Source organism: Colossoma macropomum, unplaced genomic scaffold, assembly GCF_904425465.1.
Source record: "Colossoma macropomum unplaced genomic scaffold, Colossoma_macropomum, whole genome shotgun sequence".
NCBI classification, from domain to species: domain Eukaryota; kingdom Metazoa; phylum Chordata; class Actinopteri; order Characiformes; family Serrasalmidae; genus Colossoma; species Colossoma macropomum.
The window spans coordinates 21,821,002-21,835,700 of NW_023494785.1; the positions used below are offsets into that span (position 1 = coordinate 21,821,002).

The 14,699-nt window shown below is 38.0% G+C and overlaps 1 protein-coding gene across 1 annotated transcript; it reads left to right on the forward strand.

Annotated features, from left to right (window-relative positions):
* The first annotated feature begins 1,848 nt into the window (after positions 1 to 1,848).
* Positions 1,849 to 12,093, forward strand: serinc2l (serine incorporator 2, like). Its single transcript, XM_036587059.1, has 10 exons — positions 1,849 to 2,040; positions 3,183 to 3,344; positions 3,439 to 3,626; positions 3,824 to 3,903; positions 4,656 to 4,793; positions 4,900 to 5,069; positions 6,235 to 6,325; positions 7,749 to 7,902; positions 9,187 to 9,396; positions 10,305 to 12,093. Exons 1-10 carry the CDS (start codon positions 2,002 to 2,004, stop codon positions 10,441 to 10,443), a joined length of 1,371 nt encoding a protein of 456 aa, XP_036442952.1. The 5' UTR covers positions 1,849 to 2,001; the 3' UTR covers positions 10,444 to 12,093.
* Positions 12,094 to 14,699: the final 2,606 nt, after the last annotated feature.

Sequence of the window (14,699 nt, forward strand, 5' to 3'; positions counted from 1 at the left end):
TAGTTTGCACCTACAGGGGACTCTTCTTCGGTGTTAGACAGGGTGTAGTCTAGGACTGTTTAAACACGTTCTTCCTGATAATCAAAGATCAGTCATGGCCCAAAAGTGTAAACTTTTTTTTGTCATATCATCCTGTGATCTACACATGATAATTCAGTATAAAGGCATCTCTGATCTTACTTCCTCATGTAGGGTGTTTGAATCTGCAACCAACTCATATCTGTGCATCTGTTGAAACGTTTCTGCCAAAATATAAATGAAACATCCCATGTGGGAAAAATATATATGTACATGTATTTTTATGTTTTTGAAATATATTCCAAGTACTAAAATGTGTTTCAAAATATATTGTCATGTTAACCAAATATATTTTTAAATGCCTTTAGTTTAAAATGTATGGTGAGGTATTACACATAGAAATATACCATACCAAACAAACATAAATGTTTGTAAATGTATTTATAAAATACTTTTGAAAATATATGAAAATAGCCAAAATACTGTCTAATGCACTTTACTGTTTGAATACCTTTTGAAATGAATTTGTATTCCCATATCTTAATTTTAAATATTAGCAAATGAACTCTTAATATGGCAAAAGCAAGTGCTATAGGTATTTACACACTGTGACAATGCAGTTATGATTTGATATCTTGTTTATTTGAAATGCATTTCGTGTGAGCACATTCTATCTTACTGCATACGTACATGGTTAATGCAAATTACAAAGCAAAACACAGAAGTCAGTACATGTGCATTTTCATTTCATGCATATTTAGTTATATCTGTAACCTTTGTTAAAACTACATACAATTGAAAAACATAATAACAAATACAAATAAAGGCATTTTAAAAATGTATTTAACAAAACATTTTTTTGGCAATTTTTGTAAATAGCAAAAAGATATTTGATATATATATTTGTAAAATACACTTAAAATGCATTTTTAAAATGTTTTTATAAATACACTTTTGGCCATTCTCATGAATTGCAAAAGTATATTTGATAAAGACATTTGGAATATCTATATTTTTCCATAGGGTATACACATGAGCCCATCAAGTAACAATATTTGTATGGGTTACACTTTGTCTCACACACCAAAGCAGGTCAATCAGCTCAAACATGCCTGTCTACTAGTCTAATATTCATGTGGTTTGGACTTTGTACCACATTATATCTGCAGAAGTGGGTCAATTGCCATAGTTATTTTGTCAAGCTATATTCACTTTATCAAGTCTTTAATGTAGCTTATTGTTGTATTTCTAGCAGGAAATCACTATAGGCCAGAAGTACCTGTGAAAATCACAGATTATATGTGAATTTGAAGATTTTATCCCGGTGTTTTTGTTTAATAATCTGTGATTAAAAATAGCCTTTTTAAAATTATTTGGATGACTCAACCTAGTTTCCAGTCGACAATTTCTTCTTCTTCTTCTTCTTCTTCTTCTTCTTCATATTATTATTATTATTATTATTGCTACATCGTTTGAATACAACAACAAGTGATGTCACTCCGTTTAAACGTAAAAGCATTTTTTATTATTTCTTAAAATGTAATTCTTCCCTTCTGATGAAGAAACTCAGTAGACGCATATTATATATAAATAATCCAATTACCAATGTGGTTAAAAAAGTAACAGTATGCGTATTTATTAATGAGACATTAATGCAATATGTAATAAACCTAGACGGTGGTCACGGTGAGAGACAGTGCTAACTATTTAGCTCTTTAGCTAGGTAACTAACTCTCTGAAAGGGAAAGATGCAGGAAACGACGGGGACTGTAAAATGCTTGTTGCGCCCACACTTGTCTTGTGGACTGTAGCGCAAGGGTCAGTTGCAGCCGCTCCTCGAGGACTTTTATTTTGTGTTTCAGTACTGTAGTCCGTTAAGAACTCTGCTCTGACGCCCCGTTGACAGGCTCCTGTTCGGTTAGCTGTTGTTCAAGTCCAGATCATCGACCGAGTCCCGTTCAGTGGCTGAACATCTGATCGAAAATGGGGGCTTGTATGGCATTATGTTCACTTGCAAGTTGTGTAAGTGTTTTATTTCTCTCTTTATTTTACATCGTAGCCAGACAGCAACTGACTGGTTGGCTAGCTAGGTTAACAGTTAACGGCTAAATCTGTAAAAATGTAACGTTAGTCGAGTAACACATTCGTAGCTGTCCGGTCCAAGTAGACTAACGGTAACATACAGTTGTTTACTTAAATACACGAGACTAACGTACGTTACGGCAGTGTAACGTCAAACAACGTTAGGTTAGCTAATTAAAATCTATTTTCCTTCATAGCTGTGTCACATTTAGCCTGATAACATCGATTTGTTTTTAGCACACAGCTGTGGGTTGTGACATTTAAGCTAGCTTGCACGGAAATGTTCTTCATTTGCATCATCATGACTAGATATTTCGATAATGTTAGTTACAGCAGTAGCTGACTCCATGTTAGTTAAACACACTCTCGCGGTTTAGTCTGTTTTGGCCTTTTAAAGAGACTCCTCGGTCCTCCGCTGGGAGAAACGTAGAGAAAAAGCTCCCGTTTGGAGATTGATTTCATTGAACGGGTTAGCATATTGTTTATCCTTAACGCGATTATGATGCCTTTTTATTTTTCTACACTGACATTTTTAGGGGAGAACATAATAGACAAGGAAGTCCGACTGTCTCGTACACTATTAAAGAAACACTGAGTGCTGTTTCGTATGTGTTTAGGCCTGTGTGTGGGTGTATCCTTAGTAGCACACTGAATGAGTCACCCAACTCGTGAATTATAATATAGTTCAAGTAGGTCTTGCTCGGCAGGGACACTCCTCTTAACATTGGTAGCTGAAAGCTGTTGTGTCCTTATGGAAAACTTCTCTTTAGACCAATAGTTGCTGTCAACTGTGTCAATAACAGTGACGTTCATTGTTTACTCTACACCTCATCAACGAGTCACTGAATCAGAAAGTGTATGCAGGTTCCCTTGTTTTTCACTGTTGTTCACATTAACTAAGGCTAATGATCAAACCATTAACTGTTAGAGGAAGCTTGTGTGTTTTTATTTTAGTGTCCTGTCTTGGCGAGGGAATGTTGGAGTGGACTCTGATTGATAATTACCCTCAGGCCTTGGCTTAACATATGATTGTGACAGTAAACCAAGTTCTTCCTCCATTTGCCTGCCCCTCCTTCCTCTAGGCCTCATGTTTATGTGGCTCTGCTCCATGTCTTCTGTGTGGTTGCTGTCCGTCATCCAACAATTCTACAGTCACGCGGCTGGTCTTCTCTTTCTTCCTGTTGCTGGGAACACTTGTGTCTATTATTATGATCCTGCCTGGCATGGAGACTCAGCTTCGCAAGGTGGGTACAATATCACTCCATCTGTGCTCTGAGTGTGTTGTGGTAACTAATTAGTATATCAGCAGACTGAGATTTTTGTTCAATATTCCTTCAGATTCCTGGATTCTGTCAAGGCGGAAGCACCATACCGGGTGTAGAGAACCAGTTTAACTGTGATGTGATTGTGGGCTACAAATCAGTGTACCGCATGTGCTTTGCCATGGCTTGTTTTTTCTTCCTCTTCTCTGCCATCATGATTCGTGTACGGACCAGCAAAGACCCTCGTGCAGCCGTTCAGAATGGGTACGTCATTAAATTGTGGCAGTGGTTGCAAATTGGTCTGTATTTGTCTCACAGTAGTTAATAAATGGCTTGCTTTGCTTGTCTTCTTTCCAGAGCCTTGAATTAGACATTGTGGCTACATTCTACATGAATGTATATTTATCCCTGACTTCTTGCAGTCTAATGAGCTGATTTCCCTGTTGCCTTTATGTCCACAGGTTCTGGTTCTTTAAATTTCTGATCCTTGTTGGTATCACTGTTGGAGCCTTCTTCATCCCTGATGGAACATTTCATAACGGTACGTATAGTATGGAGTATCTGCTGCTCCTACAGCACAAAACATCATTTCAGATAAGACATGAGAAGAAACAAAAGAAAGGCAGAAAACTTTGACTGCGTTTTTATGGATATTTTTAAAATGCATGTCTTGGGATGTTTGTCCCTTGATGGGTTAACTGAATTTATTTGGCGTTATGTAGTGGGTCGTGTCTAGAGGTGCTCTCTCATGCAGTCATTACATGTTATAGTTCTGAAGCGTGTATGCTTGACCAAATTATTAAAAAAAACATTATTTCTGTCTTAGTATGTTCACAAAAGAAAGGATAATAGCCACAGATGTTGCAGCAGACAGTTACGACTAACTCTAAATGTAATAGTGGCTGTCATGGTAATGGAATTTGGGAACAAATGTGGAGAAGGTGGAATTGAATACTGGGCAATAGAATATTCCTGTTTCTAGTTGAAAAGGCGGCCATTATTTTTTAATGAGCTTTTGGAAATGTTGTATAATGCATGGATGTGGTACTGAAAACAGCACAGGATGTTATTGTTGTGGCTCATTGTATTAGCAACAAGCAACTGCTGCTCTCTGACTCATAAAAATTACTCACTGTGAGGGAAATTTAAAAAGTTCAGGAACAGATATTTGAGTTATTTGATTAGATACTGTGAAACAGAATGTGGACTAAGAACCGATGAGCTAATTAACCACTATTTATATCAACTGCCTTGCTGTACACAATAACAAACTTCTTTTTTTTGCCCACACAGTGTGGTTCTACTTTGGCATCGTGGGTTCCTTTATGTTCATCCTGATCCAGCTGATCCTGCTGATTGACTTTGCTCATTCCTGGAATGAGGTGTGGGTGAGAAACGCTGAAGAGGGCAACAGCAAATGCTGGTTCTTCGGTAAGTCACCCTCTTTCAGGGAACCGCTAAAACTACATCTCAGTACAAAAGACTTTACCAGGGTGTGTCACACTTGAAGTAACTTGAAACTGCTGCATGTGTGTAGGTCTCCTGTTCTTTACCATACTGCACTATGCCCTTGCCTTTGCTGCTGTGGTGCTCTTCTACCTGTACTATACAAAGCCTGATGGCTGCGCTGAACACAAGGTCTTCATCAGCCTCAATCTCATCTTCTGTGTCATCATTTCTGTGGTGTCCATTCTGCCCAAAGTACAGGTACGCTGTATTCTAGAGTTTTCATAGCATGTAGAGAGGTTGAGCTGGGTGATATGGGGGGGTGGAGTTACTGCAATGTTTTAGCAAATTACCTTTTATAATGATAAATGTGATGATAATTTAGAGGAACAAAGAAACACCATTATTACTGTGGGGCCATTCAAATGATCAGTCCTTTGATTAGCTCTAAGTCAAATTATGCACCTTAAAAAAAGGCTTGCTCTGATTTGCTGAAGAGAGACAGAGCGCGTGAGAGTAGTTTTTTTGAGTTAAACCTTTTTCTCTTTGCATTATCAAATAAGATTAACCAGTGTAGCTGTTGTAAAGCTATTCACATTGAATTTTTATTATCGATATGACCAATGAAACTATTTGTAAAAAATTGCCCAACTCCACAAAAAGGTCTAACTCTGTACTCACAGAAAGTAAGTTGTTCCCAAAGTAGGTTTGGCCTTGAGTAAGTCTACAAATATTACTGTGTTATCAGTATTACATACTATTCTAGTTTATAAGTAAGTTTATAAGTAAGCAGGGGTTTCCTTTGAACTAAGCATTTTTTTTGTTTATTTGGTATAACTGACTTCTCTTAGTTGCAGTTCTTTAGACTACAGTGTACTGTGAGTTAATGGACAGACATTATAACTTTGCAATGGACTTTCTCTTCTGCACTCTCCATTTGCTGTTCATGACGTTTAGCAGGAGTTCCATGCTGACATCAGCATAAGCACAGCATCTTAAGCACTAATGGCAAGTTAAGCTGTTTTGGGCGTCGAGTCTCCTGCCAGCAGTGACCCCAAAGTCAGCTCTTTTCTATAGCCCCGATACCTTGCAAATTTAGATTACCACTAAGAATCAGAACAGGAAAAGCCTCAGCTCAGTGTGTAAAGAGTCCAAACTGAAGCCTTAATAAATAATTCTGTAGTGCAGTAATGTAAACAAATGTGAGTGCTTTGCTTATACAAGCCCAAAAAGCAGGGGTACAAATCCAGTTGATGAAACCTACAGCTGGTTTTAATGGGACATATTGATTAACTTAGAAAGCATTAAAAGAGATGCTGTAGCACGGAGTTTTCTGCTTCTGTTCTAGAAATGCCTTTAAGAAAACAAGAATTTCTTACACTTTAGTCTCTTTCTATTTTCTAACTTCTTTGTGTTTGTGTCACAGGATGCTTCTCCACAGTCTGGTCTGCTGCAGTCCTCTCTCATCACTTTGTATACCATGTATGTCACATGGTCTGCCATGACCAACAATCCCAGTAAGTTATTCACAAGATGTCAATTAGTTTATGATTTTCAATTTAAGTTGTGTTGCTTTTATAATTCTTTATATTGTTATCCTAACCTTTTTAGGTTCATGCATGTGGTGGTGAGTTTTCTGCCATATAGTTTTGTGCCTTAGGTGTGAGGTCCACCTCAGTAGTTTTCTTTATATTTTTGTAGGATGAGGTCAGCAGGCCAACAGGTAAAGTGGGACAAATAAGCTTCATGCTGCATTGCTCTTTGAGTTACAGGAGCCAGGCGAATGTAACTATCATGAATAATCATATAAGGGCACTTACCATTTAACATATTTTTCTCATTAGTCTGGCATCTTTGAGTGGCTGTGGTCATAATGTGAAATCGATTAGATTCTATCAAGCACATTGTTAGCGCACCCTCCAAATGCGTTTTTTACATATATGGACGCATGTAATTCATAAAAAATTAGTTGCCCAGTGTTGCTGCAAAATTATGTAATTATTTGAGAGAGTGTTTTAAGTACTGCCCCACTTTGGTTGACCGTGCTAGGAAAAGTGGGACATTTGATGCCTCTGTGTGGTATGGTGTAGAAAAGCATGTAGGTGTTGAAACTAAACACATGTAGATAATTACTTTTAGGCCTACTGGCTTTATATTAATCAGTGATAGTAAGGAATCATGTTGGATAGAGACAGGAAAAAGGCTAAGAGGACATATGGGACAATATAGAGAGTAGGTTGAGTCAGAGAGGAAACCTCAACTGTGGTTTCTTACCAGAACGTGGCGCACACTGAAATTCACCTTTCGAAAGAACCTTTTAAAACATTAAGCCGTTTAGTTCATGATTTAGATGTTTAGCGTAATTTGATTAAATGTCTTGTTGGTTTACATAGCATTTTGCTGTATTGTCAGAAGGTTATAGTAAATAAATTTTCTATGATATGCAGCAAAATATGCAGGAAAGGTGTTCTTATGAGCTTAAAGCACTGTCCTACCTAACTGTGTTCCAGGCTCTGTATTTTCTGAATAAGTGTTATGTATGTTTTTGTAAAGTTTGCATTTAGAAAGCTTGTGGCAATTAATAAAAACACAAAAATATAAATGTATATAGCTTATCTAGCATCCACTGATGCATTTAGTCAGTCTAATCCATGGTACTGTGAAAATAGTTCCTGTTAGCACTTGATGTTTCAGTTTTCTGTAGTACCCCTCTTTTTGTTATAGGCCTGTATTTGATTTACACATATATAGAAATCCTGTCTTTGGTGTTGTTAAGAGCAGTAAAATCACAGACTGTAGCAATATTATTGCAAGCATTATTCCTGCTAATGTAATAATGGTTTCTGAGTTTACAGAATAGCTCAGTCCATGTGGACACCATTCCTCCTCCTCATTCACTGTGTGTGAAACTGCTGATGTGCCTATTTGGCTCTTTCTCAGATCGGGAGTGTAACCCCAGCCTGCTCAGCTTGGTGTCCAACGTCAGCAGCAGCTCACAGCCGACCCCTACCACCGCCCCGGGAACGGTGCAGTGGTGGGACGCCCAAGGCATCGTGGGATTGATCATTTTCCTCTTTTGCACTCTTTATGCCAGGTACAAAAGAAAGAGCACAAAACATACTTCTTCATTAGTCTTATTGAGTATTATAAACTTTAGCCTGTTTTCACTTGGTGTCAGAGATATGAATCTGTATTGTTAACAGATAACAGTGGCTTCTGAATGGTGCACTGGTAAAACACAAAGGTGTGCCCCGTGGCAATGATTGAATCCAAGGTTGGGAGACTGCTTTTCTGTGGAACAGGAATGCCTTCTCCTCCTTTACAGAGAGATGTGTCTGTGTTTAAGTTGAGCTTTTAGTGTTTTCCTTTAGGTGTTCCTTGAGATGATCACAAAAGCTGTGTGACTGGAGCAGAAAGAGAGGTGGTGGCAGACCTAACATACTTAGTGCAGCCCTCATTGTCTCAGTAGTGGTACTGGTAGTGCTGTAGTGTGAATTGAGTAGATCCTTTATAGAAATTAACACACTAAAAACTAACACAGTTTGCAAGAGTTGCATTTTTTAAGTTACAGCATACATTATTAAAAATGTTGTCTTATGTTTTAAGTGGGAAAATTTAACCTAGTAACATAGAGCTTGTGAACTGCCTGTAGATAAGTTAGACCAATCAGAGACCGAGATGACCAAACCACTATGTGTTATGAAATCACAACCACATCTTACTGGCTGTCTGGCACAGTGCATTCAGGGGTCAAGCCTGAATGTATATATACACACAATTATACATGTCTTAAAAAATCAAGACTCTGTTGACAGGCTTACCAGCTGTGTGTCAGATATTTCTCAGTGAACGCTACAAAACTTCCTACGGCTAAATAAAGAAATGTAATTATTGATGGTAATTATTGCTTATAAATACTTCAGTTCAGAGTAAGCTGTTTTGTGAGATGTTAGGCCCTTTTGCTTCATATACCAAACCTGAAGAATGAAACCAGAATATAATCTAGATTCTGATTTATCTCACATGTAAATGCAGTCACTAAAGTAGCTTTTTATTATTTGAGAAATATTTCAGCCTTTTTTATCTCCGAGCGATGCAGGGAAACTTGCTCATGCATTTGTTGCAAGCAAAATTGATTACTTGAAAAGTTGAATGTTCTCTTTACCTGGCTTCCTATGCAAACAGTAGATCCTCTACAAATTGTACAAATTGCAGCAGCACAGATCCTTACAAAACCAATATGATCCTTTCCCACAGTCTGTGAATGTTAGTCCAGCTCTCTGCTTGTTTGTTGCTTGCCTCCCTCTATTCTGGTTTAAATAAGTAGACTTTTGAGTCTGCTGCTGCTTCACTGATTGGCTGTCCTCTCTGTGTGCAGTATCCGCTCTTCCAGTAATGCTCAGGTGAACAGGCTGATGCAAACAGAGGAGGGGAGGGACTCGCAAGTGGAGAGCAAAGTGGAAGAGGATGGCCTGCGGAGGGTGGTGGATAATGAGGAAGATGGGGTCACCTATAGCTATTCTTTCTTTCACTTCCACCTCTTCCTGGCCTCACTCTACATCATGATGACCCTCACCAACTGGTACAAGTAAGTGGGCCTTTTGTTTTACTATATGAATATATGTTAAAGTAATATGTTAGCAAACTGTTTTTTTTTCTTTATGTTCATATACTCTGCCTGCACTTACAGTTCATGATGTCCCATTGCTGACACAGCTAATTTCCATAGAAAAGCTGTAGCAATAGAATGGGACACTCTTGAGCAGCTGCACTTGAGCCTAAGGTCACCATGCCTAATGCCAGGCATCATGTAGAGGGTTATGAATCTCCCCAGCATTGGAGTGGCCTTTGTGACCCAGAACTAGCCATGCAACATCAGTACCTGACTTCGCCAATGCACTTATGGCTGAATGCAGTAAAATCCTCCAACATCTAGTGTAAAGCTTTCCCAGTAGAGGCTGTTCACAGTAGAGGGAACAGACTCCATATTAATACCCTTGATTTCACTTCACTGTGATGTGACATTTCAAGCAAAAACGTAGTTATTGTCTTCCGCCGTGTTTTATTTTCATCTATGTATATTTTGAGGTTGTACAGTTAACATATCCTCTGCTTAAGTATGGCACTTTTGTTCAATTTTTAGTGCATAATTTCTCCTTATTTGCTGAGTTTATCATATTGGAAAAATGTAAAACAAAGTTTTGTACAGGCCACATGTTTTATTTTTTCAGCAAATAAGCAGTAATTGTGTATAAAATGTGCAGAAGTGTGTTCTCTGTAAAGAAAGTATAATCATTTTTATTTAGAAAATCAACAAAACGTAATTTGACCTGACCAAACTTTTGCATTAGACTGCATGAGCTTTGTTAGTGGTAAAAGTAAAGAATCTGATAGATATACCAATTAGAATATAATCATTCTTGTCTCCTGATTGTGCAGAAAAACAGGTATACCTGTGTCAATATTCCTCTCTTGCCCTGTTTTCTTTATTGTCAGGCCTGACACAACCACCCAGGCCATGGCGAGCACCATGCCTGCAGTGTGGGTGAAAATCTGCTCCAGCTGGCTGGGACTGGCACTGTATCTCTGGACCCTCATAGCCCCCGTTCTCCTCCCGAACAGGGATTTCAGCTAAGCCGCTGAGCCTCCTTATGTATATCTGTATGTGTGAGTGTGAGATGGAGTGTTATCTACTTTTGCTCTCTGTGTTTTGGAGCTGTACCCAATAACATGAAGGATAAGTGATGGGATATAGGATACATGAGTGAAGCGTTTATCTCGCTCTCTGATGTTCATAAAAAAATCTGCTCTTTTTTTCCTCTCTTTTTCCAGTGACTTGGTATGACTGTAGGTACAGGTTTCTTTACTGGTGCAATTTTAACCTTATACACGATTCTTTTAAAATCACTTCTTGTATGCTTGAATGGACAACACTAAAACCTGATACTGTACACTTTTGAGACAATAGGTAAAGATGCACAACAGGCCATCTCCTAAGTGGTCTAGCCACGAATACACCAATACAAATATGCATGTTACTGCTGCTACTAACCGTCTCTACCTGAAATGAATACACTTTTTACAGGAACTTAATTTCTGTATCTGGGTCGAATTTCAATCTTTTAGTTAGTCAAGCACTTTGTCCTTAAGCAATTTCGTGATAGATTGAAGCATGTGAACCAGGCTGACGTGTAAAACTGCGTTGGCCACTGGGGCTATATGAGGGGGCTGTTTTTTTCTGTCTAGACCCTCACTGGAGCCCCATAAAGGCAGTGTGTCTGAGAGATAAGCCTAATGTGACACACCCTACTATACTGCAACTCATACTGCATCCCTCTTACTGCTTTGCTGAGCGGTCAGAGCTGTAATGCAGACCTCTAATCTGTATTTGAAATATAGATGGTGGTGCTCTTTCAACCTGTCCTTGATATTTGTGTGGGTGTGCATTGGTAGGTCTACGATAATCAAATGTGCAAAACCATGCTGTATAGTATCATGCAATGACTCCAATAACATTTCACTGCTGGATAGGATGTGATTGTAGTGAACTGCAATATCACTTTTGAAATTTCACATGCTACTATTCATATATAACAGTTTCATACTTTTACATATGTGTTATGTACTTTTTTTAAATGTTTTTGGTAATTTCCCGTTTTAATATTCTATAACATTATTTGTACATTGTTAATTTTTCATGCAAGCACAAATTGGTTGCTTCAAGTGATTAAAAGCTTTAAATATTGTAATAATTTTAATACTTGTCCTGTTGTTGTGCTGTGATGAAGATGTATTGTGATTACGAATGGGGTATCATATGAATTTGATATAATGCTATTGCTTGAAGTATTCTGGATGTTTTTGCCATGAGTATTGTGAATAGTCAAATGCCTGTATTCAGAACTTTGTTCAACTGGTAACATTGGAAGACTTGATTGTAATTTCTAGTAACTAAGCATGTAGATGCATCTGGCATTTCTGCCCATAGTAAGCAATTAACACGAGCATGATGGTACATTCTTAATATTTTATTAGCAACGACATGCAAGATGTTCAGTAGTGTTGATGCACTAAAAGTGCCTTTATTGATGACCTGACTTATCAAGAACTTCCAGGCTAAGACCCTGACCTGAAGACGGAAGTGCCTTCCTCATTTTTATACCAATCAAAAGTAACAATACTGTTGTTACACAATGGTTCTGCACCCAAACATATCAGTTCTTTTAGTATCGATTGATCTGCATCTGCCAATGTTTTTTATTTGAATAAACCATTCTGTAACTGATCAGTGTACGCCTCTTGAATTGAGCCACTTCAAGATGCACCCACTGCTGACGCAGGCATTTAGTTGCACACACAGCTTATATAATGACCCTCAAACAGCATTGCCAATAGAATGGGATGCTCTGGAGCAGCTGTACATGAGCCTAAGGTTGCCAGTGCTGAGCATTGGCTAGAGGGGTATAAAGCTTCCCAGCACTGGGCTCTGTAATTGTGATGAAGCTCCATCCAATACCTATGGGTTGGAGTGGGGTTTGTGATCCAGAACTAATACAGGACTAATCATCCAGCATCAGTACCTGACCTCACTAATACTGATGTGGCTGAGTGCAATCAAGTCTTCACAGCAATGTTCCAACATAATATGTAAGGCTTTCCCAGAAGAGTAGAGGCTGTTACTGCAGTAGAGTGTAACAAACAAAATAAAGGGGAACTTCACCAACTTTTCAAAGTTTCTGCATGTATCAATTGTTGAGAAGTAAACAATGTTTCAGATTGTTTTAATGTGAAATGGTTGATTGTAGAGACACTGACCACCTCATTGGTGTTAAAAAGAACCAGGCATCACAGTGTCTACAGTGCAAATATTGCCACATTATTTTCTATCCAAAACAGCCTACAGGATTTTTTTGGAGAGATAAGATTTATGTTTGTCATTTGTCCACTAGGTGGAACTAATGTGCAACTGATGATATCTCTGATAATAAGAAGGTGAAGCAGGCCATGAAATAATCTGCAATACATTGTAAACATATGCACAACTGTTCACAATTGAATAATCATATTAATTGTATTTATGTCAGTTATTATTCTAATAAATTATATTGATAACAGTGATTATGAAGAAAAATTAACTTGACGTGACAATGTCTTTGTTTTGTCTAGCGTGAGTCCTTATGTTCTTGTGGGTGCTGCTGACAGTGCATGTGCAAGGGGTCTGTGCTTATAACTTTTTTTATTTGCTCTTTCTTTGTAAACGTGTGTATTTAAGCAACATCACAGAGTTCTAAAGCTCCATTTTATCCGATTTCACTCTGCAGACCCAAGGGCGGCCCCACTAAGCATAAGACCATTTTTCATTTACAAGCAATTACAGCACTAGCAATTCTCAGCCTTCTGGCATGATACACAGCTCAAATGAGTTGTCCTCTGCCAAGACGGCTAAGAAAAACACAGGCGTAGAAATTTGAAAGATGGTCCTCTTTCAAAGGAATGATACAAAATATGAATGTGTTTGGTGAATTCCACAAGCTGGTGAAGTTGTTTTGGGTGGCTGGAGCACAAGGAGGGTATTAAACATTGTGTGCTTTTGCTTCAGTGAATGGAGCCTGTCCAGTGAAATGTATGTACAGTTTATAATGGACATAATAGGTACATATCGTTCATTGCATTGTGACCTAGGCTATGCCATAGCAAAAACATTTGTAAGTTAAAGACCATTCTACCAAATTAATTAAACTGTGGCTCACATGGGGGTTAGATAGTGCCAAGGATTATGTTCTGATTTAAACAAAAAATGATTTAAAAAATGCTGTCCCATGTTTTTCATGTCACTACCGAAGCACGAAGAGTTTTAGTCAGTAGACGGAGCCTTATTTTAGCCACACTCCTGCGTTTTAGTGCAGGAAGTGAGACTGCATCCATGTCCCTCATGGCCACATAGTCAGCAGTTAGATCACATTGTTTTGAAGTAAATGTGTCCCAAAGTCTGAAAATCAGTGTGTAACATTAAGAATTATCTCTATCAAAAACATATTTTCTGCAATCAAGTAAACTATTTTGTGTTTTAATGAAAAATACTATGATTTGATGTGTGTGTTGCAACTGTTCAAAGCTATTTTTGCTAGTCATGCACTTGCTGAAGTTTTTGAGCTATGCTCAAAGTGACCTAAAATTGCCACTGCTGAAACGGTCACTACTGAAACATGGCAAAGATTAAGTAGTGTTATGATTGTTTTGTTCGTGACAGAATGTTCAATCATATGTTTTAATAAAATAAACATAATTAAGGTACAGGGTCATTCAGAGCAAATAGTTTTAGTCTAAAGTCCAACTCAGTTTAACATCTGAAATGTGCTTTCAACTTTGACCTTGAGCTAATTTGGTAGAATGATCCTTATATGAGCTATTCATCTCCTTTACATGTGAAATTGAACAACTCTACTATTAAAGCTGGGGGTCCAGTTTTGAGGGCACTGCACAGTTCAATGTTTGATGGTTCTACTGGACATTTCAGCATATTGGCCAAATGTCATGACCAAGTTGATGCCCAAGTTAGGATCCACCATCAAAGGTCAAAGTTATTATGCAGTGAGCTTATTATGCGATACAAGCCCAGTGAGCAACAGCAGCCTGGAACACTGTTGGTATTTATTTACCCTGCATGATAATGCAATTTACTTTTTATATGGCCATACTCCAGTTTACTGTTAATATTGAATGACCTAATGTTTTGTTTACAGGAAGATTTATTACATTGTTTAGTCAGCTTTGCAGATGGTGCTCTTAGAGACCATTTGAAGATACCTATAACCCAGTGCTTGATTCATCACCAAAAGATGTTAATGAGCATTTCCCTTTACTGTGTTAGTAATAATGATGATAAAAAGC